Below are 25,567 nucleotides of genomic sequence, written 5' to 3'. Positions count from 1 at the left end.
AGCTATTTGAGTGCCTTGGACCTAGGCTGCTGAAAGCATTTCTACCAATAGAGGGGATGAAGGAGTTCTAGGATGTGTTGTTGGAGCATCAAGATCGGAGTTGTTCGGCTGAAGGAGACTCTAGAAATAGGGAAGGGTGAGGCAATGTATAAATTTGAACATGAGAATGAGAATTTAAAATTTAAGGTATTACTGGACAGGGAGCCATTACAGATCAGTGAGCATAGAGGTGATGGGTGAAAGCCGCTGGTGTAAATTAAGATTTGGGCAGCAGAGTTTTGAATGAGCTCATGTTTACAGAGGATGAAAGGCTAGGATAATGTTGGAAAAGTCGGGATTAGGTGTATAAAGGCATGAATGAGGGTAGCAGCTGAGCTGGCTCAGGGGCTGAGACAGGCCAGAAGATGGCCTCAGTAATGGAGAGAGTACAGAGTCAGGAGCTCAGCTCTGGGTCAAATAAGAAGCTGAAATTGTGGTCTGATTCAGCCTCAGACAATGGCTAGGGACAGGAATGGATTCAATAGCTATGGAACAGAGTTTCACGTGTGGTCTGAAAACAATCGATTTGATTTTCCTAAGATTAATTCAGAGGAAATTTTTACTCATTCAGCACCGTATCAGACAAGCAGTATGACAAATCAGAGACAATCGAGGGGTCAGAGAGCTGGGTGTCATAGCCTGCATGTAAAAACTAATGCTGTGCTTTCAGGTGATGTTGCTAAGAGGCAGCATTGCTTTTTTCTATTCATTCATGGGATGTGGATGTCGCTGGCTGCACCAGCATTTATTGCTCATCCCTAATTGCCCTTGAGAAGATGGTGTTGAGCTGCCTTCTTGTACCGCTGCAGTCCATGTGGTGTAGGTACACCCACAGGGCTGTTAGGAAGGGAGTTCCAGGATTTTGACCCAGCGACAGTGAAGGAACTGCTATATATTTCCAAGTCAGGATGGTGAGTGGCTTTGAGGGGAACTTCCAGGTTGCAATGTTCCCATCTATCTGCTGTCCTTGTCCTTCTAGATGGCAGTGGTTGCAGGTTGGGAAGGTGCTGCCTAAGAGGCCTCATTTGATCTGAAATAGAAGGAGGCCAAGAATGAATACTTGGGGAACACCAGAGGTAACAGTGCAGGAGTAGGAAGAGAAGGCATTGCAATTATTTTTCTGGCTATAATTAGATTGATAAGGATGGAACCAGGCAAGAGCAGTGCCACCCATTGGATGACAGTGGAGAGGCATTGGAGATAGATGGTGTAGTCAGTTGTGTCAAAGGCTGCAGATAGGTCAAGAAAGATGAGGAGTGAAATTTTACCCTTGTCACAGTCACATAGGATGTCATTAGTGACTTTAACAAGAGCTGTTTCGGTACTGCGGCTGAGGCAGAATCCTGATTTAAAAAGGCTCAGTGATCTGTTATTTATCGGTGGGGATTGGTGACGGCATATTTGAAATGGTTGGGAACAGTACTTCAGGAGAGGTAATTGTTATCAATATCTGCTAACTTGGGGGACCAGAAAAGGAACTTTATTGAGAAAATGATCAAGGGAACAGGAGGTGGGTCTCATGGACAAGATGAACTCAGAAAGGGGATGAGCAGAGATAGGAGAGAAACTAGAGTAAGATGTGGGGTCAAGGTTAGGGCAGGGGGAGCCTTGCCCGGTGAACAAAAGGGAACAAGGGTAGCTGTAGAGGCAGCTGAATTAATGATCACAGTTTTAATGACGAAGACATCCATGAGCTCCTCACAGTTGTTATTGGAAGTGAGGGAGGAGAAGAAACTTGGGAAATTGGGACTTGGGGAGGTGGTGGCATAGTGGTATTTTCACCAGACCAGTAATCCAGAGCCTAGGCTAATGCTGTGGAGGATATGGGTTCAAATCCCAACACGGCAGTTGGAGGAATTTAAACTCAGTTAATAAATCTGGAATTAAAAGCTAATCTTGATTATAGTGACCATGAAACGATTGCTAATGGTCCTAAAAACCCACTTGGTGCCCTTTAAGGGAAGGAAATCTGCCATCCTCACCTGGCCTGGCCTACATGTGACTCCAGACCCACAGTAATGTGGCTGACTTTGCAACGGCCTAGCAAGCCACTCAGTTACACCAAACCACTATGAAATTTATAAAAAGGACGAAATCGGATGGACCTCCTGGCATCAACCTAGGCACCGAAAATGCCAACAGCAAACGCAGCCCTGTCGACCCTGCAAACTCCTCCTTACTAACATCTGGGAGCTTCTGCCAAAATTGGGAGAGCTGTCTCACAGACTTGTCAAGCAACAACCTGACATAGTCATCCTCACGGAATCATACCTTACAGACAGTGTCCCAGGCAGCACCATCACTGGGGTATGTCCTGTCCCACCGCCAGGGGATCAACCCTGGTTCAATAAGGACTGCAGGAGGGCATGCCAAGGGTAACACCAGGCATAACTCATAAAAATGAGGTGTCAACCTGTTGAAGTCACAACACAGGACCACTTGCAGCATCAGCAGCAATGATAGACAGGGCTAAGTGATCCACAACCAAATGGATCAGATCTAAGTTCTGCAGTCCTGCCACATCCAGTCATGAATGGTGGTGAACAATTAAATAACTCAATGGAGGAGAAGGATCCACAAATATCCCATCCTCAGTGAAAGGGGAGCCCAAAACATCAGTGCAAAAGATAAGACTGAAACATTTCAACCATCTTCAGCCAGAAGTGCCGAGTGGATGATCCATCTAAGCCTCCTCCGGAGTTCCCCGGCATCACAGATACCAGTCTTCAGCCAATTCTATTCACTCACATGATTTAAAAAAAACGGCTGAAGGCATTGGATGCTGCAAAGACTATGGTCCCTGACAACATTCCGGCAATAGTAATGAAGACTTATGCTCCCGAACTAGCTACACCCCTAGTCAAGCTGTTCCAGCACAGCTACAACACTGGCTTCTACCCGGTAATGTGTATATCCTGTACACAAAAAACAGGACAAATCCAACCTGACCAATTACCGCCCCATCAGTCTACTCTCGATCATCAGTAGTGATTGGAGGGTTCATCAATAGTGCTATCAAGTGGCACTTGTTTAGCCATAACCTGCTCATTTGATGCCCAGTTTGGATTCTGTCTGAGCCACTCAGCTTCTGACCTCGTTACAGCCTTGGTTCAAACATGGACATAAAAGCTGAACTCCAGAGGTGAGGTGAGAGTGACTGCCCTTGACATCAAGGCTGCATTTGACTGAGTGTGGCATCAAGGAGCCCCAGAAAAACTAGGGAATCAGTGGAAAAACTCTCCGCTGGTTGCAGTTATACTAGCACGAGGGAAGATGGTTGTGTTGGTTGGGAGTCAATCATCTCAGCTCCAGGACATCACTGCAGGAGTTCCTTAGGGTAGCGTCCTAGGCCCAACCATCTTCAGCTGACTTTCCTTCCATCATTAGATCAGAAGTCGGGATGTTTGCTGATGATTGCACAATGTTCAGCACCATTCACGACTCCTCAGATACTGAAGCAGTCCATGTCCAAATGCAGCAAAACCTGGACAATATCCAGGCTTGGGCTGATAATTGGCAATAACACGTGCGTTACATAAGTGCCAGGCAATGACCATCTCAAACACGAGAGACTCTAACCATCGCCCTTGACATTCAATGCCATTACCATTGCTGAATCCCCCACTATCAACATCCTGGGGGGTTACCATTGACCGGAAACTGAACTGGACTAGCCACATAAATACTGTGGCTGCAAGGGCAGGTCAGAGGCTGGGAGTTCTACAGTGAGTAGCTCAAATTCTGACTCCTCAAAGCCTGTCCACTCTTTACAAGGCACAAGTCAGGAGTGTGATGGAATATTCTCCACTTGCCTGGATGAGTACAGCTCTAACAACCCTCAAGAGGCTCAACACCATCCAGGACAAAACAGCCTGCTTGATTGGCACCCCATCCATCACCTTAAACATGCACTCTTTCCACCACCGATGCACAGAGGCAGCAGTGTGTAACATCTGCTGTTGTATCACAGAATCACAGAGCAGAAGAGGCCCTTTGGCCCATCAAGTCTGCACCAACACATGAGAAACACCTGACCTACCTACCTAATCCCATTTACCAGCACTTGGCCCATAGCCTTGAATGTTATGACATGCCAAGTGCTCATCCAGGTACTTGTTAAAGGATGTGAGGCAACCCGCCTCCACCACCCTCCCAGGCAGTGCATTCCAAACATCACCACCCTCTGGGTAAAAAAAAATTTCCTCACTAAACCTCCTGCCCCTCACCTTGAACTTATGCCCCCTTGTGACTGACCCTTCAACTAAGGGGAAAAGCTGCTCCCTATCCACCCTGTCCATGCCCTGTAATATGCCTTTAAGGGATAGCAACATGCTATCACTTTAAAGGAAGTGTATCATGTGATCCAGCCTCAGTTTCATATCGGCCTGAAGCAGAACACAGACACATAGGCCTGTTGCTGATGTCCTCAAGCTTTCTGACCATTTTTTTCTGTTCACATGAGCCTAGAATTAATAAATGAACCCAGACTGTATTTGCACAATTCCCTATTAGTGATTGGTGCCTTTAAATCACTATAACATGCGCAGCATGGTGTACAGCAGTGATTCCCTCTAAACGACATAATGCTCAGCCTAGCAGCAAGATTAAGTACAGGTACGATATGGTTTATAGTTTCAGGTGGTACTACGTGGTATGAGGTGGCCCTCGACATTCTGGTCGTCCGCAATAGAGTTGCAGCATTGGAGAGTGTTAAAAACACAACATTCTGCTGCACAGAAAAGCTTTGAAGACGCAGTGCTGAGATAGCGCTCAAATAAAGAGCTGGTAAGGTTCCCTTGTGAGGTTGCAGCACGTACAGTTCAGTGAGTGGGACAGCGTGTCGAGGACCAGCACTGGGTTAGCTCAGTCAAGAAAGGTGAGTGACCAGGGGTGTGAACCAGATCGATAGCGAGCAAGGGAGAGTCATCCAAACAAAGAATAAGTGTTCTAAAAATCAGGCCAGGGAAAGATGACATTATAATGGGCAGATCTTCAGAAAAATATGTGAAAGTGGCTCCAGCGACACTTGTCTCAGGTACTATAGGAGAAGGAAGGTCAAAGGGATATTGTCAAAATATCCACAAAATCCCTCAGTTTGAATTGGGATCCAGCTGACCTACTATCCTCATTTAGAATGTTTAAACAGTGTACAGAGCAATGTTTTTTTTTGATTCAGGTGTATCTGATCCAGAAAAGCAAGCATAATGACTCACCTAGCAATTGGGAACCAAGGTCTACACAGGTTGAATATGTGAGAATTACGATCTATGGACTACATTGGAAACCTGGTCCAGAATCAGGTTAAATTTCTGCATTTATTGGCTAGAGTTCATGGCATGTCAACAAAAGCCTACAGAATCCACAGACCACTTCATCAGTAGATGCTGAGAAAAGGCTATACACTGTGATTTTTGAGACGCAGAGCTAGCAGTCAGAATTGTTGAGCTGGCGATCGCTTCCATTCCCTTGGAAGAATTCCAGAAAAATCTGCTAAAAAAGCCCAAAACATACAGCATTGAAGAGCTACTCAAGGATGGACATAAGCAGAAAGAGACCCTCGCAGGATGATGAAGTTTACAGGTCCTAAGCACAACCCAACTGTTGACGCATTTACTACAGTACCCGAACCTAGCAAGACATATGAAAGGCTTTGTGCATGCACCAAGGAGTTGCTCAGCTTTCCATCAATACTACAAGGCATTTGGCAGAAAGGGCCATTGGCAGTGGCCGTGCGCTAGAGCAAAGACTTATGGAATTACAAAGAGCTGTTCACTGATCCAAACAGACCATACACAATGGGTACCTTCAAACAATAAGAATAACTGTGGTAACTGAGGGTATAGCCCTTCCTGCTGTCCATCAAGGGTCACATGGTGTTCTGTGGAGGCTCCGACCAGTGAACCCTAAGTGCAGACAATCGGGGGGTCAGGTTTCCTGAAGTTATCAATGTCGAGCATGTAGTACTGGAAAAGCTCTCAGTAATGAAGTTTAGCTGTTTCTTGTTGAAACCTGTCTGCTCCGTCGAGTCATTACAAAGTGGAACTAGGGCCAGAATTTTACGCTCCTCCTGCCCCACCTCCAGCGGGTTATGAGGCAGGGGTTAGTGTGAAATTGCATGGACGGGATTCCCTCTGGGTTCCTGACTGCCCTGACCTGCTCGTGATTTTACTCTGGGACAGGCAGGGCCTCAAACGGGAAGCCCACCCTTGCCCCAATTAAGGTTCTTAAATGGCCTCTTAATGGTCTTTTTGGGTCTTTTCTCACCCAGCCTCAATTTTTAGGCTGGATGGTACATCATAGATCAGGGACGAATACCCAAAACAAAGTTCAATCTTGGGTGGGAAGTGGGGGAAGGCGGCTCCATCAGAAGCCCCTTTTTGACTGGAGGGGTCACCTCTGGACCTCCTCCCCCAACCCATACCCTGAGGCCCTGATTGCACCCCCCCCAGCCGCAAGCAAGGCCAGCAGCTTTCCAAGGCGGGACTTCCTCCCATTGATGGGTAGAAATCCCACCGGCTGCCACTTAACGCTCGTTAGAATGTGAAATGGCTTTGGGCCTGTTGGAATCAGCAGGATTGGGTTCCCCGCCGTCTCTGGAAGGCAGGTGCCGAGCCCCCACCATCCTGAAAAGACCTAGGTCTTTATCAAAGGCTTGAATTTGAGCAACAATTTGATTCTCACTGAGAACTGTTGCTTAGTCATGTAGCACTTGTAAAATAAGCCAGTTTGTTGATTTATTTCACCTCATCTCACTGTAGTCTACTTCCAGAACATAGGAGAAATGCCCATGGGTATGGTCAGGATCACTGTATCCAATTTTATTGTCACAGCAATGGCTCCTATCATTATTGGACTAGATATTGCATCGTTAAAGGAAAGCCTGATTTTTGGGTACTTCTCACCTACAAGGTTCCCTAATCAAACATCAGTATAACCAATTGACCTTAGAATGTGTTTATTAACAACAATTAGACATTGTGATCTTAAAGGGACGCAATCCTCCTCAGCAGCAGCATAATATAATCTTTGGTATAAACTCTTGTTCTTATTAAATGGTGCATTCAATGGCTTCATAAGAGATCCACCTACTTGGTGCATGGGAGATGCACCTACTTTTACCTCTATGCCGCACTTTGATATGTTTCATCAGATTAAAGATGATATATGAGTGCAGGTTGTAAATATATTATTAAAAATGACTATTGCCCTGATCATCAGTTAACCATGTATTCAGAATGAATGGGACAAAAATAGAGGGCAGAATGGGTGTGGGAAGGAAGCAGTCGGGCCCGACTAGCTGACATGCTGCTTCGCTGACACAATCCAGCCTCCTGGCAATTTTGCAGGCCTTGCTGGGTCCCGGGTATGTACTCTCCCGCAAGTTCCAGTTTGCTTTTAAACCAATCAGTCTGGCAGCTGTAGTGTTTTTACGTTATACATTTTAAACGTGCTGTGAGGGCTCCATGAGACATCCTCTCTCTCTCCCTTACCTGTAACATTAGGCTGCCGAGCTCTTAGTGCTGGACGGTTTCTTATTCATCCCCTAGCACCAAAGCATCTTTAATTGGACACTGAGCACATCCTCTGGCCATTAATTGGCCTATCCTACAAATGTCCTGTTGAGTGAATCTATTCAACATGGGCAGTGTGAGGTTAGGATAAGCATTTGATCTTGGGGTCCCTCAAATGGAAAGTCCAGCCCAAAATTTTTAAGAAGGGGTATTCAAACAGTTGCTTGGTAGTACAGAACTTGAACATTGCTGAAAAGGGAGATACGTTGCTAAAGCTTTTTGTCTTGTACTCAATGGGACAAATGCGAAAAATATCACCTGCAAAACCCAAAATAAAACATCTACTGTTAGATGCGATTCAAGGATTGAGCAGCACTTGCTGAGTGTATTCATAGCTACATGAACAACCAATTTAAGCTAATCAGTCAAATTTGTAACTTGGCTCATTTGCACTTACTACAAGTGACATATATACGTACAGAGGAATGCATTCTCTGAAAACAAAAGGATTATGTTCAAGCCTTGCACCTTTTTTAAGTTACCCAGGAGCTTGAGGAGTTAATAGTTCCCTGTTGCTTTCTCCATGGCAATGCCTCAGCCAATCAGAGTCAACTTGCCAGGCAGTCTTTTCTCCTGTAGTATAAATTGCTGTGATTTTTTGAAATTTGGCATTCTTGCACTTGCCCTGATGAGTGCAAGATGAAAAGTTTTGGTAACATGTCTCTCTTTTCAGCAATATTCAAGGATTAATCATTCCTGTCTATGATTATCTTATTGGAGCCCATGGAATAAAAGGGAGAGTATCAGCATGGGTATGAAATTGGCTGAGTGATAGGAAACTGAGAGTTGTGGTGAACAGGTTGTTTTTTGGACTGACAGAATGTTCCCCAGGGGTCAGTCAGTATTAGGACCACTTCTTTTCTGGTCCATAATAAGTGGAGATTATGACGTTATGGTAATGTTACTGAATTAATCCAGAATTTAAATTCAATTAATAAAATCTGAAACTAAAAGTGAGCGTCAGTAATAATGACCATGAAACAATCATCAATTGTCGTAAAAAAAACATCTGGTTCACTATTGCCCTTTAGGGAGGGAAATCTGCCATCCTTGCCTGTTCTGGCCTACGTGTGACTTCAGATCCAGAGCAATGTGGTCGATTCTGAAATGGCTTAGCAAGCCACTCAGTCCAAGAGCAGTTAGGGATGGGCAGCAAATGCTGGCCTTGCTAGAAAAGTGCAAAGTCTATCAAAGAATTTTTTTAAATGATCCAGAGTTGAGTGTGCAGGGCACAATTTCAAAATTTGCAGATGATATAAAACTTGGAAGTATTGTGAACTGTGAAGAGAAAGAGGACATAGACAGGCTGGTCAGGCACATGCCAGATGAAATTTAATGCTGAGAAGTGTGATGTGTTAAATTCTGGTAGGAAGAATGGGGAGAGGCAATATAAAACAAAGGGCACAATTTTAAAGGGGGTTGCAAGAGTAGAAGGACCTGGGGGTATATGTGCATACATTATTGAAGGTAGCAGGACAGATTGAGAAGGGTTGATAAGGGATACGGGATCCGAAGCTTTATAAATAGAGGAATTTGATAGTAGCCGTCTGTCTCGGGAGATGATGGACTGCGTCCAGGATGTCTGTCACTTCTGTGCTGAACATTGTTGTGCTGTAGAGACCAACACATGAGCAGCAATCCCTTCTGTAGTTGGCACAGATGAATAGTGTTGGCCCGAGGTCAACTGATGTTTTCTCCTTCTGGAAGGCTCTCTTCTGCTACCTGGTCATTTCTTTTCAACTCTGCTTTTTCCACATCCTTCCTGACTGATGTATTGTGTCCAGTTAGTGACACCACACTTTCGGAATGATGTGAAGTTATTATAGAAGGTGCAGAGCTATGAAAAAGATTCCAAGGGTGAGGAGCTTCAGTTACAAGGGTAGATTGATGGAGCTGGGGCTGTTCTTGTTAGAGAAGAGGAGATTTAAGTGATCAAAATCATGAGGGGTCTGCACATAGTAGGTAGAAAATGTTCCTTTGGAGGAAGATTGAGAACCAGAGTTCATCAATTTAAAGTGATTGGCAAAAGAACAACAAAGGCATGAGGAAAAATTTGTTTACTCAGTGAGTAGTTAGGATCTGGAAATATGCTGCCTGACAGTGGTGGAGACAGATTATTTTTATTTGTTATACACCTCAGCCATCTTCTGAATATTTCATTCCATTTATTCCCGTTTAACATCTAGTTCACTTCTGTTTAATACCTAAGTTTAGTTTTGATAAAAAGCGATGTGCACTGTGGCTTTCCATAGTCAAGTGACTGATACGCAGACCTTTGATTTTTAAATAAGGTTTTAGGGCAGCGACTGTTTTACACACCAGCTGGGCCAGGTTTCTTTTGATTCAATGATGTTTTCTCTCTGAGTAATTATTCCTATTGATATTCAGTGAGTTATATTTTGCCCTGACTCTCTCTCTCTCTCACACAGACCAGCACAAAGATTACCTGGTCTACGTGGTTCAGGAGCAGAGTCCGGATAAACAGTTTGATGTGGAGGTGGACGGTGATGAGGTTCTCTACATGGATTTCAACCTGAAGAAGGAGGTGGCGCGGATCCCCGAGTTCCAGCACATCGCAATGCAGGGAGGAGAGGCGGGGATCTCAGCCAACATCGCCATCATGAAACAGAGTCTAAATGTGTTGAAGAACCTGTCGCACGGGACCCTGGAACCGACATGTAAGTGACCGGAGATAAAAACAAAAAAAACTGCGGATGCTGGAAATCCAAAACCAAAACAGAATTACCTGGAAAAACTCAGCAGGTCTGGCAGCATCGGCGGAGAAGAAAAGAGTTGACGTTTCGAGTCCTCATGACCCTTCGACAGAACTTGAGTTCGAGTCCAAGAAAGAGTTGAAATATAAGCTGGTTTAAGGTGTGTGTGTGGGGGGCGGAGAGATAGAGAGACAGAGAGGTGGAGGGGGGGTGTGGTTGTAGGGACAAACAAGCAGTGATAGAAGCAGATCATCAAAAGATGTCAACGACAATAGTACAATAGAACACATAGGTGTTAAAGTTAAAGTTGGTGATGTTATCTAAACAAATGTGCTAATTAAGAATGGATGGTAGGGCACTCAAGGTACAGCTCTAGTGGGTTTTTTTATAATGGAAATAGGTGGGAAAAGGAAAATCTTCATAATTTATTGGAAAAAAAAGGAAGGGGGAAACAGAAAGGGGGTGGGGATGGGGGAGGGAGCTCACGACCTAAAGTTGTTGAATTCAATATTCAGTCCGGAAGGCTGTAAAGTCCCTAGTCGGAAGATGAGGTGTTGTTCCTCCAGTTTGCGTTGGGCTTCACTGGAACAATGCAGCAAGCCAAGGACAGACATGTGGGCAAGAGAACAGGGTGGAGTGTTAAAATGGCAAGCGACAGGGAGGTTTGGGTCATTCTTGCGGACAGACCGCAGGTGTTCTGCAAAGCGGTCACCCAGTTTACGTTTGGTCTCTCCAATGTAGAGGAGACCACATTGGGAGCAACGAATGCAGTAGACTAAGTTGGGGGAAATGCAAGTGAAATGCTGCTTCACTTGAAAGGAGTGTTTGGGTCCTTGGACGGTGAGGAGAGAGGAAGTGAAGGGGCAGGTGTTGCATCTTTTGCGTGGGCATGGTGTTGTGCCATAGGAGGGGGTTGAGGAGTAGGGGGTGATGGAGGAGTGGATCAGGGTGTCCCGGAGGGAGCGATCCCTACGGAATGCCGATAAGGGGGGTGAAGGGAAGATGTGTTTGGTGGCGGAGGATGATCCTTTGAATGCGGAGGCTGGTGGGGTGATAAGTGAGGACAAGGGGGACCCTATCATGTTTCTGGGAGGGAGGAGAAGGCGTGAGGGCGGATGCGCGGGAGATGGGCCGGACACGGTTGAGGGCCCTGTCAGCGACCGTGGGTGGAAAACCTCGGTTAAGGAAGAAGGAGGACATGTCAGAGGAACTGTTTTTGAATGTAGCATCATCGGAACAGATGCGACGGAGGCGAAGGAACTGAGAGAATGGGCTGGAGTCCTTACAGGAAGCGGGGTGTGAGGAGCTGTAGTCGAGATAGCTGTGGGAGTCGGTGGGTTTGTAATGGATATTGGTGGACAGTCTATCACCAGAGATTGAGACAGAGAGGTCAAGGAAGGGAAGGGAAGTGTCAGAGATGGACCACGTGAAAATGATGGAGGGGTGGAGATTGGAAGCAAAATTAATAAATTTTTCCAAGTCCTGACGAGAGCATGAAGCGGCACCGAAGTAATCATCGATGTACCGGAGAAAGAGTTGTGGAAGGGGGCCGGAGTAGGACTGCAACAAGGCCCCAGCTATGCCTGTCTCTTTATGGGGTATGTGGAACATTCCTTGTTGCAGTCCTACTCCGGCCCCCTTCCACAACTCTTTCTCCGGTACATCGATGATTACTTTGGTGCCGCTTCATGCTCTCGTCAGGACTTGGAAAAATTTATTAATTTTGCTTCCAATCTCCACCCCTCCATCATTTTCACGTGGTCCATCTCTGACACTTCCCTTCCCTTCCTTGACCTCTCTGTCTCAATCTCTGGTGATAGACTATCCACCAATATCCATTACAAACCCACCGACTCCCACAGCTATCTCGACTACAGCTCCTCACACCCCGCTTCCTGTAAGGACTCCAGCCCATTCTTTCAGTTCCTTCGCCTCCGTCGCATCTGTTCCGATGATGCTACATTCAAAAACAGTTCCTCTGACATGTCCTCCTTCTTCCTTAACCGAGGTTTTCCACCCACGGTCGTTGACAGGGCCCTCAACCGTGTCCGGCCCATCTCCCGCGCATCCGCCCTCACGCCTTCTCCTCCCTCCCAGAAACATGATAGGGTCCCCCTTGTCCTCACTTATCACCCCACCAGCCTCCGCATTCAAAGGATCATCCTCCGCCATTTCCGCCAACTCCAGCATGATGCCACCACCAAACACATCTTCCCTTCACCCCCCTTATCGGCATTCCGTAGGGATCGCTCCCTCCGGGACACCCTGGTCCACTCCTCCATCACCCCCTACTCCTCAACCCCCTCCTATGGCACAACCCCATGCCCACGCAAAAGATGCAACACCTGCCCCTTCACTTCCTCTCTCCTCACCGTCCAAGGACCCAAACACTCCTTTCAAGTGAAGCAGCATTTCACTTGCATTTCCCCCAACTTAGTCTACTGCATTCGTTGCTCCCAATGTGGTCTCCTCTACATTGGAGAGACCAAACGTAAACTGGGTGACCGCTTTGCAGAACACCTGCGGTCTGTCCGCAAGAATGACCCAAACCTCCCTGTCGCTTGCCATTTTAACACTCCACCCTGCTCTCTTGCCCACATGTCTGTCCTTGGCTTGCTGCATTGTTCCAGTGAAGCCCAACGCAAACTGGAGGAACAACACCTCATCTTCCGACTAGGGACTTTACAGCCTTCCGGACTGAATATTGAATTCAACAACTTTAGGTCGTGAGCTCCCTCCCCCATCCCCACCCCCTTTCTGTTTCCCCCTTCCTTTTTTTTTCCAATAAATTATAAAGATTTTCCTTTTCCCACCTATTTCCATTATAAAAAAAAACCCACTAGAGCTATACCTTGAGTGCCCTACCATCCATTCTTAATTAGCACATTCGTTTAGATAATATCACCAACTTTAACTTTAACACCTATGTGTTCTATTGTACTATTGTCGTTGACATCTTTTGATGATCTGCTTCTATCACTGCTTGTTTGTCCCTACAACCACACCCCCCCCTCCACCTCTCTGTCTCTCTATCTCTCCGCCCCCCACACACACACCTTAAACCAGCTTATATTTCAGCTCTTTCCTGGACTCGAACTCAAGTTCTGTCGAAGGGTCATGAGGACTCGAAACGTCAACGCTTTTCTTCTCCGCCGATGCTGCCAGACCTGCTGAGTTTTTCCAGGTAATTCTGTTTTTGTTATGTAAGTGACCGGGTTCACCCCCCCGGGTCTGGAGTGGGTCAGTACTGTGGGTAACTTGACCTGGGTCTGGTTATCTCGCTAACCCCACCATGGTACCTGGTGCAGCTCTGTTTTCCTGTCCTCTGGCTTCTTGCCCACTGCCCAACTTGCTGAGTTTATATCCTTGCTCCCCAATGCCTCGCTTTGGTGATTTAAGCCAAAGAAGTTTGGGTTTCGGAGGGAAGATATTATAATTCAAGCCCTTGGGAAGATTGTAACCGGGAGCAGGTTTCAGGTGAATGGGGACAGTGAAGATCAAGCTGACACAGACAGTGGTATTGATTCGATGGCTGCCTACCTGATCAGACTGGAGCAGGCAGTCTGCCCACTCCCTGACTGGGATATCCGTTTGACCTCCAGAGACCCAGTTAAAGTCTAAAGGGCGGTCACATTCACTTTGGGAAGATTTGTTTGTGAATAAAGAAATGAATCACAAGGCTATCCTCAGGTTCACATTTCCTTGGAGGTCTTAATGGAAAAGGTGAGGGAAAGGAACAACTTTCTGTTTCCCACTAATAGGCATAAGATTCCCAAGATATATGGACCAGACCTAATTAGACATGGGACATGTCTGAGGGGCTAAAAGGCCTACTCCTGTACCTATGTTCTGAGATGGAGGTGGCAGGGATGGTCAGGTGCAGGGGCGTGACACTCAGAACCTAGATCAAACGCAGGAAATGTTTCAATGACCTGACAAGAGCAGCAAAGTTAAATACAGCTCTTCGTATCTCCCTCTCTTTTAATAACACATAACTAATATCATCATTAAGGCTGTGGGAGAACTACTTGCATTATTGCCCTCTGCCAAATTGAGTAAGACGCTTCGAGAACAATGTGCATTGGAGATATCAAGATTTTTTTTTAATATATTTTTTCATGGAATCTGGGCATTGTTGGCAAAGCCAGCAGTTGTTGCCCATCCCCTGAACTGAATGGCTTGCTGGGAAGTTAAGAGTCAACCACATAGCTGTGAATCTAGAGTCACACATGGGACAGACCAGGTAAGAATGGCAGATTTCCTTGCATACAGATGGGTTTTTACAGCAATTGATAGTTTAATGGTCACCATTACAGAGACAGGCTGTCAATTCCAGATTTTATTAATTGAATTTAAATTCCACTAGCTGCCGTGGTGGGATTTGAATCCATGTCCGCAGAGCATTAGCTTGGGCCTCTGGATTACATAAGAACATAAGAAATAGGAGCAGGAGGAGAACACAGCCCATTGTGCCTGCTCTGCCATTCAACATGACCATGGCTGATCTTTGGCTTCACCTCCATTTTCCTGCCTGCTCCCCATATCCCTTAATTCCCTGAGAGACCAAAAATCTGTCTACCCCAGCCTTAAATGCATTCAGTGGTAGAGCATCCAGAACCCTTAGGGTTAGAAAATTCCAAAGATTCACAACCCTTTGAGTGAAGAAATTTCTCCTCATCTCAGTCCTAAATGATTGGCCTCTTATCCTGAGACTGTGCCCCACGTGTTTTAGTTTCCACAACCAGCGGACACAATCTCTCAGCAAATTGGATTGCGATTTAGTGTCTTGTTATTGTTGTAATGGCAACTGCATGGCACAGGCATATCAGTACAGAAATGCCATATTATTTTGTTGCTGAAAGAAAGGCCATATTGCAACTGTTTGCCGACCAAAGGCCCAAGCAGGAAAAATAACTCATTCTGATAGTCATGGAAAACAGCAGCTAAGTCACAAAGGTGGAATTCACAATCTTGAAGTGAGTCCAGGATGCTTAAGGGAAGAGGAGCTATGATTGTACAATATTTATCCACCAACAATCACTCAAGTGACAGAGTTTTGTACACGGGTGTTGATAACTCAACAGTACATCCAGATGTGCATTTAGTGGCTGCAGATTTTTCCATTATGAGTAAAGACACATAATGAGAGAGCGCTCATTGAAGTACATCTAACTGAGAGCACAGTTCAACTGAAGACCTTGTCTGCTGAGGGACTACGAGCAGCTCTGGGCTAAATTAAAAAGCAGAACCACAAAGGTAATATTCTCTGGGTTACTACTTGAGTCATGTGCAAATTGGCATAGGGTAAATAAAATTAGAGAGGTAAATGCGTGGATCAAAGATTGTTGTGGGAGAAATGGGTTCTGATTCATGGGGCACTGGCACCAGTCCTGGGGAAGGAGTGAGCTGTTCTGTTGGGACAGGCTCCATGTGAACCATGCTGGCACCAGCGCCCTGGTGAATTGTATAACTAGGGTTATAGATAGGACTTTAAACTAATTAGTAGGGGGGAGGGTTCATTTAAAGGGTAGATTAAAAAATCAAAAAGAAATGAGAGAGAAGAGGTGCAGGATAGTGAAGAGACGAATGATAATCAAAGTGTGACAAGAAGGGGCAGAAAATATAAGTAAAATAGTGCAGACATTAGAACCAGAATGAGTAATAATGGTAAAAAGTATCGGAGTGTTGGAGAGTAATCATACTCAGGCATCATTAATACATAGAAACCCCATTTATACTTGTGCACAAGGGAGAACAATACAACGAGAGCTATTGTACCGTCTCGTAGCAGAATACACACAGACCTGTTAAAAGCATTTTTACAGCCAATCAGTAAATTTTGCACAAACCTATCCGCCTATTTGCATAAGTTAACTGACCAATCCATATAGTAGTAAATATTCGTTCCCAGCACAACAGATGTTGCGTTTATGTAAATTCTTACCAAGATTCCGATTACATTCGGCCTGAGAAAGAACAAAATGGAATGTCTCAGGGCTCATCCTACAACTGTGGTCAGACAAGATGGTATTGTTTCTCAAGTTTGCAGTATTTTTCTCTTAGGCCTAGGCATATAATTCAACTTCTAACTTCTGTTAACCCTTTTAGCACTAAGTGGGTTCCCTATAGTTATCTAGGCCACCACACTTACCCCCTTTTGTCCTACAAGGACAGTCCACCACCCTTAGCCAAGTTCGATGTATCCTAGTCATCCTTAGCCAAGTTCGATGTATCCTAGTCACCGGGCTTCATCCTCAGTGGGGTCCTGATTCCTGAGGAGAGGGAGGGAATAGACAACTGGCTTGCCAACAGATCTCTGAAGGTTCTGTAGTCAGCAGACAGAGCGGATGCAACAGAAGATGAGCTGGATAACAACATACAGAACAATGAGTAGGGCAAGGCCTATGACAAGGTATTTGAGGAGTGTTTTGAAAAGGCCCCCAAAACACCCACCGATATTAGGGAGCCACCCCCGCCAGTCAAAGAATTTCTCCTGGGCAACTGCATGGAGGAGGCGCACTTGGTCCTGAATGAAATGTACATCAGTCTTAATCCTCTAACGTAGAAACAACATGTTTCATTAATGGCCGCACAGAGTCCCCCCTGCGCTGCTAGCAGGAAATCCAGGCCCATATGGTTCTGGAGGACAACCTTGGAAAGGGACTTAGCTTCCAACTGCAGACTCTGAATGGTGTCAACAGTCTCATTCTCAATAAGTTCCATTGTAGCGGAAATATTAATAATGGCCTTTTCCGGCTCTGAGACCCCCAGACCTGGGACGAAGGCCCGGACAAATTTGTGGAATCCGCTGTTGCGGGTGACAAGCAGGTTCCAGGCTGATCGTTTATGATGCTTCACAGGCCCTGGACGGTTGTGGAGAGAGTGAATAGTAAGGCTCTTGACCGCAAAGGCCTCAGGGGTGCAGGTGCCTGTCCAATTGACAGTGAGGGTTTTGTACGCCCTTTTTCCACAGAGCCAGAATGAGCCATTGTGAACAAGGGTAGGGTACCAATAAGTGGAATTTTGGCAAAAGCTGAGCCGGTCCCCGACAAAAGAGGAGTTCGTCTGGTCATACCAGTGGATGCAGCAGGTCTGACTGAGCTGCAATGCTCGCAGGGCCAACAAGGGGCAACCAGACAGATACTTGTAGCTGCAAGGCCCAAATCCTTCAGTGTAGTAGCCAGTAGCAGTCCAGGTGGATGTGGAATTATTTAAGGTGAGATTGTATGATTGTTGGCAATCACACCCACTCCCATTAAAGTATGTGAGTCTATCCTCAGATCTCGGGGCCTACGAAAGACACATCACCACATTGGCCTTGGACTCTCAAAAGGTAGTCATAGGACCAGACTGGTTGTGGAACTGGAATCGGCCTTCCCAGTAATTATAATCAGCAAGGTAGGCACAGGACCCCAATGGCAGCTCGCCCACCCGAGTACTGCCCTTGGTATAATTTCTCCTGATGCATAGCCAGGCCAGCCCCTTAACAATCACAAAGGTGGGCTCTCGTCTCCAAATGGGCGCTTGATGGATGAGGGCCCCTGTATTACCTAGGGACCATGCGGAATCTGAGGTTCCAAACAGTTCTTTCTCCTGAAAATCTTAACCAGGACTAGGTCCCCGGGCTGGTATTGATGACAGTCTTCAATGGTGGGCTTTTTCTGAGCTTCTACTACCTGTATATGCAAGCTTTTGAGAGAATTAGTAAGCGCTATACAGTAGGTATAATTCCCTCATCCATACCGTGGATATCCATTTCCCTGGCTGACAAGGGTGGGGCCACCGGGAGGCGCATGGGTCGTCCCATTACACCTTCATAAGGGGAAAGGGAGGTGGTACGGTTAGGGTGAGAGCGCATAGTCATGAGCGCCAAGGGTAGAGCTTCAAGCCATTTCAAACCAGTTTCTTCACATAACTTAGCTAGTTTGTTTTTCAGTATACCATTTTGTCTTTCCACTGACCCAGTAGACTGGGGGTGGTATGGGCAGGAAAGGTGATGGTTGGCCTTCAGCAGTTCCTTTATCACTTTAACGATAAAACGAGGTCCATTATCACTTGATAAAATCTCTGGTATCCCAAACCTGGGTATGTATTCATACAACAATAATTTTACAGCAATAACAGCATCATTTCGTCGGGTGGGATACACCTCTACCCATCACGAGGACAAACATACTAGAACTAAAACATAATTATATCCCATACATTTAGGCATTTGTATGAAGTCCATTTGTAGGTGTACAAACAGGCCCCATGGCTGGAGTCCTGTACCAGCAGTCACTGTGGGCGTCTTGCCTGGGTTATGTCATTGACAAAGCAGACATTGTGAAGCTGAGGATGAAGCCCGGCGACTTGGATACATCGAACTTGGCTAAGGGTGGTGGACTGTCCTTGTAGGACAAAAGGGGATAAGTGTGGTGGCCTAGACAACTATAGGGAACCCACTTAGTGCTAAAAGGGTTAACAGAAGTTTGAAGTTGAATTATATGCCTAGGCCTAAGGGAAAAATACTGCAACCTTGAGAAACAATACCATCTTGTCTGACCACAGTTGTAGGATGAGCCCTGAGACATTCCATTTTGATCTTTCTCAGGCCGAATGTAATCGGAATCTTGGTAAGCATTTACATAAACGCAACATCTGTCGTGCTGGGAATTAATATTTACTACTATATGGATTGGTCAGTTAACTTATGCAAAACCTGGGCACAAACCACATCTGTTGTGCCATCCTGTTCATCCCCCCTTTGCCCGCCTGGGAAAATGAATGTAACACATGAGCAATCCAGGGCAGGAGTGAAGCAGGGGCAAAGGCACGGCCATCAGGAGAAATCCAGAGGCCGTCAGAGCGTTGTGCGCACAATGCTTGAGTCCAACTGTTTTGTTCACGGGTAGATGCCTGTGACTGCAAGTGAATAAGATCAGTTAGATTAGCTACAGGAGAAGGGGTTGCAGCCTGATAACAAAGGGGAACCACAGACCCAGTGAGACTGGCCATGGCTGCACAAGTGGCACGATCAGCTCTATCATTACCTTGAGAATCAAAATCATTGCCCTGTGTATGGGCAGAGCATTTAATAACAGCAAGGGAGGAGGGGAGCTGGATAGCCGTTAAAAGATTAGCGATGAGCTGCCCATGGCGGACGGGGGTTCCTGTTGATGTGAGAAATCCCCGGAGTTTCCAAAGCTGTCCAAATGTGTCACACCAAAAGCGTATCATGAATCGGCATAGATATTAACCGATTGTTTGGCAGCAAATATGCAGACTCGTGTAAGGGTGAAAAGTTCAGCGGCCTGGGCAGAGCAGGGCGGCAGGATACGAGATGCTTCAATAACAGAGTAAGAGTCACAAATAGCATAGGCGGTGAGTAAATCACCACCTGGTGATCGAGTAGAGAAGCCATCAACAAAAAGGATGAGGTCGGAATTTAACAGAGGATGATCCTGCATATCTGGACAAGGTAGAGTGGAGTGCTGGAAAATAGTGGAGCAATCATGAGGCTTGCCGTCTTTCTCTGTGGGTAACAGGGTAGTGGGGTTGAGAGTGGTGCATCATATAATAGTCAATGAGGGATCCCCTAAAAGGGCTGAGTCATAGGTGACACAGGCAGCGGTAAGGTGTTGGGTAGCCGAACAGTTAAGAAAAACCGCGAATGCGTGGGGAACATATAGAACAACAGGGTACCCAAGGGTAAGGGACTGGGCAGTGACAACAGTAAGGTAGGCTGCCGCAATGGATCAGATACAGGAGGGATAACCGCGCACAACTGTAAGCGAGTACTGTAGTAAGCAACTGGTCGCTGGGCAGCTCCATGGGACTGGGTAAGTACCCCCTGTGAAAAGCCACAACGCTTGTGAATATAAAGGTGAAAAGGTTTAATATAATCTGGAAGGCTGAGGGCAGGGGCAGAAATAAGGCTTGGGAGTCCGACTCCCAAGCAAGGTCCTCGGGCTGAAGGGAGGGCGAGATCCTGCAAGGGCCTAGTGAGCTTCGCATAATTAGGGATCCACTGCCGACAATACCCCGTCATGCCAAGAAAATGAGTCAGATCCTTTTTAGCGCAGGGAAGAGGAAGGGAGATAATGCTGTCAACATGGTGTTTGGATAGGAGGCGAGCGGGGCTGTCAAGAGCATGGCCCAAATATTCAACAAAGGATTGGCAAAACTGCAACTTTTCACGGGAGGCCTTATGGCCCTTACCAGCTAAAGCTTTCAGAAGGCTGAGGGAGTCGTTGAGACAAGTCTGCTCAGACGGAGAGCAAAGAAGCAAGTCATCGACGTAATGAAGGAGAGAAGAGCCCCCGGGAAAGGAGACATCAGCGAGATCAGCCTGCAGGGCACGGGAGAAAATGGTCAGGCTCTCCGTATACCCCTGGGGCAACTGGGTCCATGTATACTGATACCATAAAAGATGAAGGCAAAGAGAAACTGAGAGTCAGGGTGTATGGGTAAGGAGAAAAAGGCTCCACAGAGGTCAACAACAGTATAACAAGTGGAGTTAGGGGGAACACAGGTAAGTATAGTAGCCGGGTTGGCCACCACTGGATAGGCCGGGATCACACAAGCGTTTACTGCCCACAAGTCCTGGACAAAATGCCAGGTATCCTTGCCTGGCTTCCGCACAGGGAGTATAGGAGTGTTGCAGGGGCTAACAGTGGGAATAACAACACCAGGGTTTAAAAGGTCTTGGAAGGCTTTATGCCTTCCATTGCTTCGGGATTAAAAGGGTATTGAGCCTTCCAAGGGAGGGGTTTAGAGGGATCCAAACACGCCCGAAAAGGTTCTGTTGATAATACCCGACCAACATCATTAGGACTGTTTGCCCACAAGGTATCGGGGATAGTTACCGAGGCATCAAGTGGTTACACTGCCTAGAGCATGGTGCTGAAAATAGGCAGAATACTCAAAGGGCATAGAGGGAAAAAATTGGACAGCCTGATCATAGATATTCAGGGAATCGTCCATCAATTCCACAGATGATTAGGCATCTGTGCACTGAAGGTGGTACACCATAGGACCAAGGTCCCTGGCCTGATACCCAGCGCAGACACAGAGGGTAACATGAGGCGCAACGTCCCGGGCATGAAAAAGTGGTTGGTCAGCTGGAGGAAGGGACACGAACCAGCAACCCCTTCAGGTCCGATGCAAAGGGAAGAGAAAGAAAGAATATAGCACTCACCCAGATGGCCTGTTACCTCACGGGCATCCTGATGGTCCGAGCAGGCAGATTGTGCGCTGTACAGTGAGATCCCGATGCCAGTGTTGCAGGGCCGGGTGGATGGCTATCGTGGTGGAAACACGGCGGTCGGTCAGAAGCTGGAGTAGCGCAGTCTTGAGTTTATCGGATAAATCACAATGTCCGAAATTCCACCAGCAAATGTGAAGATGACGTAAAGTTTCTTCTTGTAGAAGGCCGATGACTGTGGAGTAAGTAGACTCGGGAACTTGAAGAGTGATAGAATTATTAGAGCAGTCGAATGTGCATCGGAGTTTGCAGAGGAGATCACGACCCAAAAGATTGACCGTGACGTCAGCCCCAAGGAGGAATCGATGGGATCCTTTTCTTCCGTTCAGGTCAAAGGGCACTTCTTCGGAAACTGGCAGCGAAAGCGGTTGTCCCAAGGCCCCAGCGATGGAAATCGAATCCCTAGAGGGGATGACTTCAGGACCTCGACAGGCTGAAGGTAGAATAAGTCGCTCCAGTATCGATAAGGAAATTCAAGAGACGGCCATTAACAGACAAAGGGATAGTGGGTTCTTCAGCGGTAATGAGAGGTAAAAGGGTGCGGCAACCCTATTGTGTTGAACCTCCAAATGGGTTAGCTACCAAGTAGGGGATTGTTTGAGGGGCAGAGTAGGGATCAGTTGAGGAGCCGGGGCCAGCATCTGCTGAGGTGCTGCCTGCGGCGGAACTGCAGGTGGCCTAATGACCCTCCTGGCCACAGTTATAACAAGTCCAGCAGCCGCCCCCTCTTGGTCCCACCTGGTGGCATCTCCCTCTTCCTGGCTGTCAATTCCCCTGGGCACCCTGGTGCCAATTCGGCTGCCACATATTCTGAGGCTACATAACAGATTGGGGCTGGCAATTGTAAAAGTTGGGCAACTGAGGGGCTAATTGAGGGGCAGAGTAAAATATAGGGGCCAAAGCAGGCGCAGGCGCTGCGAGTGGAGCTGCAGGCGGAGGTGCGAAGGGCAGAGGGGTCGCTGCTGGTGCCGCTGGATCGTCTAACACCAGTCCCATTATTCCTTTCTTTGGGGGTTTTTGACAGTGGTTCAATTGGCGCTCACAATGTTGGAGAGTGCTAATGATTTCTTGAAGATTTTCCTTACCCTCCCACCCAATACAAGTAAGGGTAAAGGCTTTCTTAAGATCAGGCTGTAATCCATGTACCAGAGCATTAACAAGGGCCAGAACAGAATCCTGAGGACTAACACCAGAATATTTTACAAAAACAGAACGGAATCATTCATCGTAATCACAAACATCCTCGTCGGGTTTTTGCACTGTACCGTGGATTTTATGCCAATCAACTATGTCAGGGAAAGCCTTCCACAAGGCCGCACAAATGTGCTGCCAGAGTTGTGTCTCCTGATCCGTGGTAAGAGGGCCGAGCGGTGGCCACTCACGGTTTTCCCGAATTGATCGCCAACGCTGGGTACCCAGACAAGTATCAAGAATCACATCTATATCATCACAATTGGGGTGATGACATTTGTGGAGAATTTCGAGTTTCTGTATAAACTTCTCAACTCCCTCTTTAGGGTTGGGGGTGGATTCAACAATCGCCCGTAATTCGGAAGGTGTCCATGGACAGTAGACTTGCATCTGACCCCCTGTAGGATTAGGGTGTGCTCTCATTGGCAGCTGCAATGGGGTGCCAGAGGACGAAGGGTCGGTTGGGAGGGCTGAATCTGAGTTCCGTCTCCGTTGGGAGTGGGATCGGGTTCGTACACTGGTAGTACCATCAGGTTCTGACGCGCTCCCAGGAGGCGGCAGAGCTGGCGGGGCAGCTGCAGCTGGGGGTGGAACCTGTTCATGATCATCATAAAGAGGAGGGGACTAGTAGACAGACCAGTCCCGATCACTAATCTTATCATCAGACGGCAGAGGAGCTGGGGGCTGCCTGGTTCGCTGCGGGACCAGGATCCTGGACTTTCCTTTGTTATCGACCTGCTTTCGCCTTTTCTCACATTCTTGACTTCTTTGCCTCAACTCATCAGCCTGCTTCTGCATTTGTCCTTCCACTGGACATATGCAGGCCAACCAACCTTCTTCTTACCCAACTTCTCTACCTCCCTTAAAATATATGCTAAGTGCTCAATTCTATTCCCATTAAAAGTTCCATCTGGTGGGAAGCTCTCTCCCTTACCTTAGGTCCACTTAACCCATTCAGAAATATATTGGACACTCTGAAGTCCGTTAAGGACATAAATATAAGCATTTGGGGTTCCCCTTGAAGGGGGAACCTGGGGTTTCTTTGATGCCATATTACCCATTTTTTTTATCTGATAAAAAAACAAAAGGCCAGTCCTTGGCCCCCAATTAACTACTAAGGTACCTTTCACCAATCAGTCCACTCACACGCTTAAGGGGTCGCAGGCCCCGAACTGCAAACACACACCCACACACACTGTACCAACTCCAGGGGCTCCAACCCTGAGTATACAGCAAAACTAAAACTAAACTCCGGGGGCTCCTACCCCGAGTACAATCTTAAACTAAATCTAAACTCCAGGGGCTCCTACCCCAAGTACACTCTTTAACTAAATCTAAACTCTAGGGGCTCCAACCCCGAGTACACTCTTTCACTAAATCTAAACTCCAGGGGCTCCAACCCCGAGTACACTCTTTCACTAAATCTAAACTCCAGGGGCTCCAACCCCGAGTACACTCTTTCACTAAATCTAAACTCCAATGGCTCCAACCCCGAGTACACTCTTTCACTAAATCTAAACTCCAGGGGCTCCAACCCCGAGTACACTCTTTCACTAAATCTAAACTCCAGGGGCTCCAACCCCGAGTACACTCTTTCACTAAATCTAAACTCCAATGGCTCCAACCCCGAGTACACTCTTTCACTAAATCTAAACTCCAATGGCTCCAACCCCGAGTACACTCTTTCACTAAATCTAAACTCCAGGGGCTCCAACCCCGAGTACACTCTTTCACTAAATCTAAACTCCAGGGGCTCCAACCCCGAGTACACTCTTTAACTAAATCTAAACTCCAGGGGCTCCAACCCCGAGTACACTCTTTCACTAAATCTAAACTCCAATGGCTCCAACCCCGAGTACACTCTTTAACTAAATCTAAACTCCAATGGCTCCAACCCCGAGTACACTCTTTAACTAAATCTAAACTCCAGGGGCTCCAACCCCGAGTACACTCTTTAACTAAATCTAAACTCCAGGGGCTCCAACCCCGAGTACACTCTTTCACTAAATCTAAACTCCAGGGGCTCCAACCCCGAGTACACTCTTTCACTAAATCTAAACTCCAGGGGCTCCAACCCCGAGTACACTCTTTAACTAAATCTAAACTCCAATGGCTCCAACCCCGAGTACACTCTTTAACTAAATCTAAACTCCAGGGGCTCCAACCCCGAGTACACTCTTTAACTAAATCTAAACTCCAGGGGCTCCAACCCCGAGTACACTCTTTCACTAAATCTAAACTCCAGGGGCTCCAACCCCGAGTACACTCTTTCACTAAATCTAAACTCCAATGGCTCCAACCCCGAGTACACTCTTTAACTAAATCTAAACTCCAATGGCTCCAACCCCGAGTACACTCTTTCACTAAATCTAAACTCCAGGGGCTCCAACCCCGAGTACACTCTTTCACTAAATCTAAACTCCAATGGCTCCAACCCCGAGTACACTCTTTAACTAAATCTAAACTCCAATGGCTCCAACCCCGAGTACACTCTTTAACTAAATCTAAACTCCAGGGGCTCCAACCCCGAGTACACTCTTTCACTAAATCTAAACTCCAATGGCTCCAACCCCGAGTACACTCTTTAACTAAATCTAAACTCCAATGGCTCCAACCCCGAGTACACTCTTTAACTAAATCTAAACTCCAGGGGCTCCAACCCCGAGTACACTCTTTAACTAAATCTAAACTCCAATGGCTCCAACCCCGAGTACACTCTTTCACTAAATCTAAACTCCAATGGCTCCAACCCCAAGTACACTCTTTCACTAAATCTAAACTCCAATGGCTCCAACCCCGAGTACACT

The 25,567-nt window shown here is 46.7% G+C and overlaps 1 protein-coding gene across 1 annotated transcript in view; it reads left to right on the top strand.

Moving 5' to 3' along the window:
• LOC121291468 (H-2 class II histocompatibility antigen, A-U alpha chain-like) overlaps positions 1-25,567 on the top strand; it is a 79,996-nt gene that overhangs the window by 1,696 nt on the left and 52,733 nt on the right. Inside the window, exon 2 of the mRNA XM_041212693.1 lies at positions 10,040-10,288. Coding sequence (XP_041068627.1) covers positions 10,040-10,288 — 249 coding nt within the window. The remainder of the gene's footprint in view (positions 1-10,039; positions 10,289-25,567) is intronic.

The sequence above is a fragment of the Carcharodon carcharias genome, chromosome 19 (assembly GCF_017639515.1).
Source record: "Carcharodon carcharias isolate sCarCar2 chromosome 19, sCarCar2.pri, whole genome shotgun sequence".
In the NCBI taxonomy this organism is placed as follows: domain Eukaryota; kingdom Metazoa; phylum Chordata; class Chondrichthyes; order Lamniformes; family Lamnidae; genus Carcharodon; species Carcharodon carcharias.
This window is presented reverse-complemented; position numbering and strand designations above follow the sequence as displayed.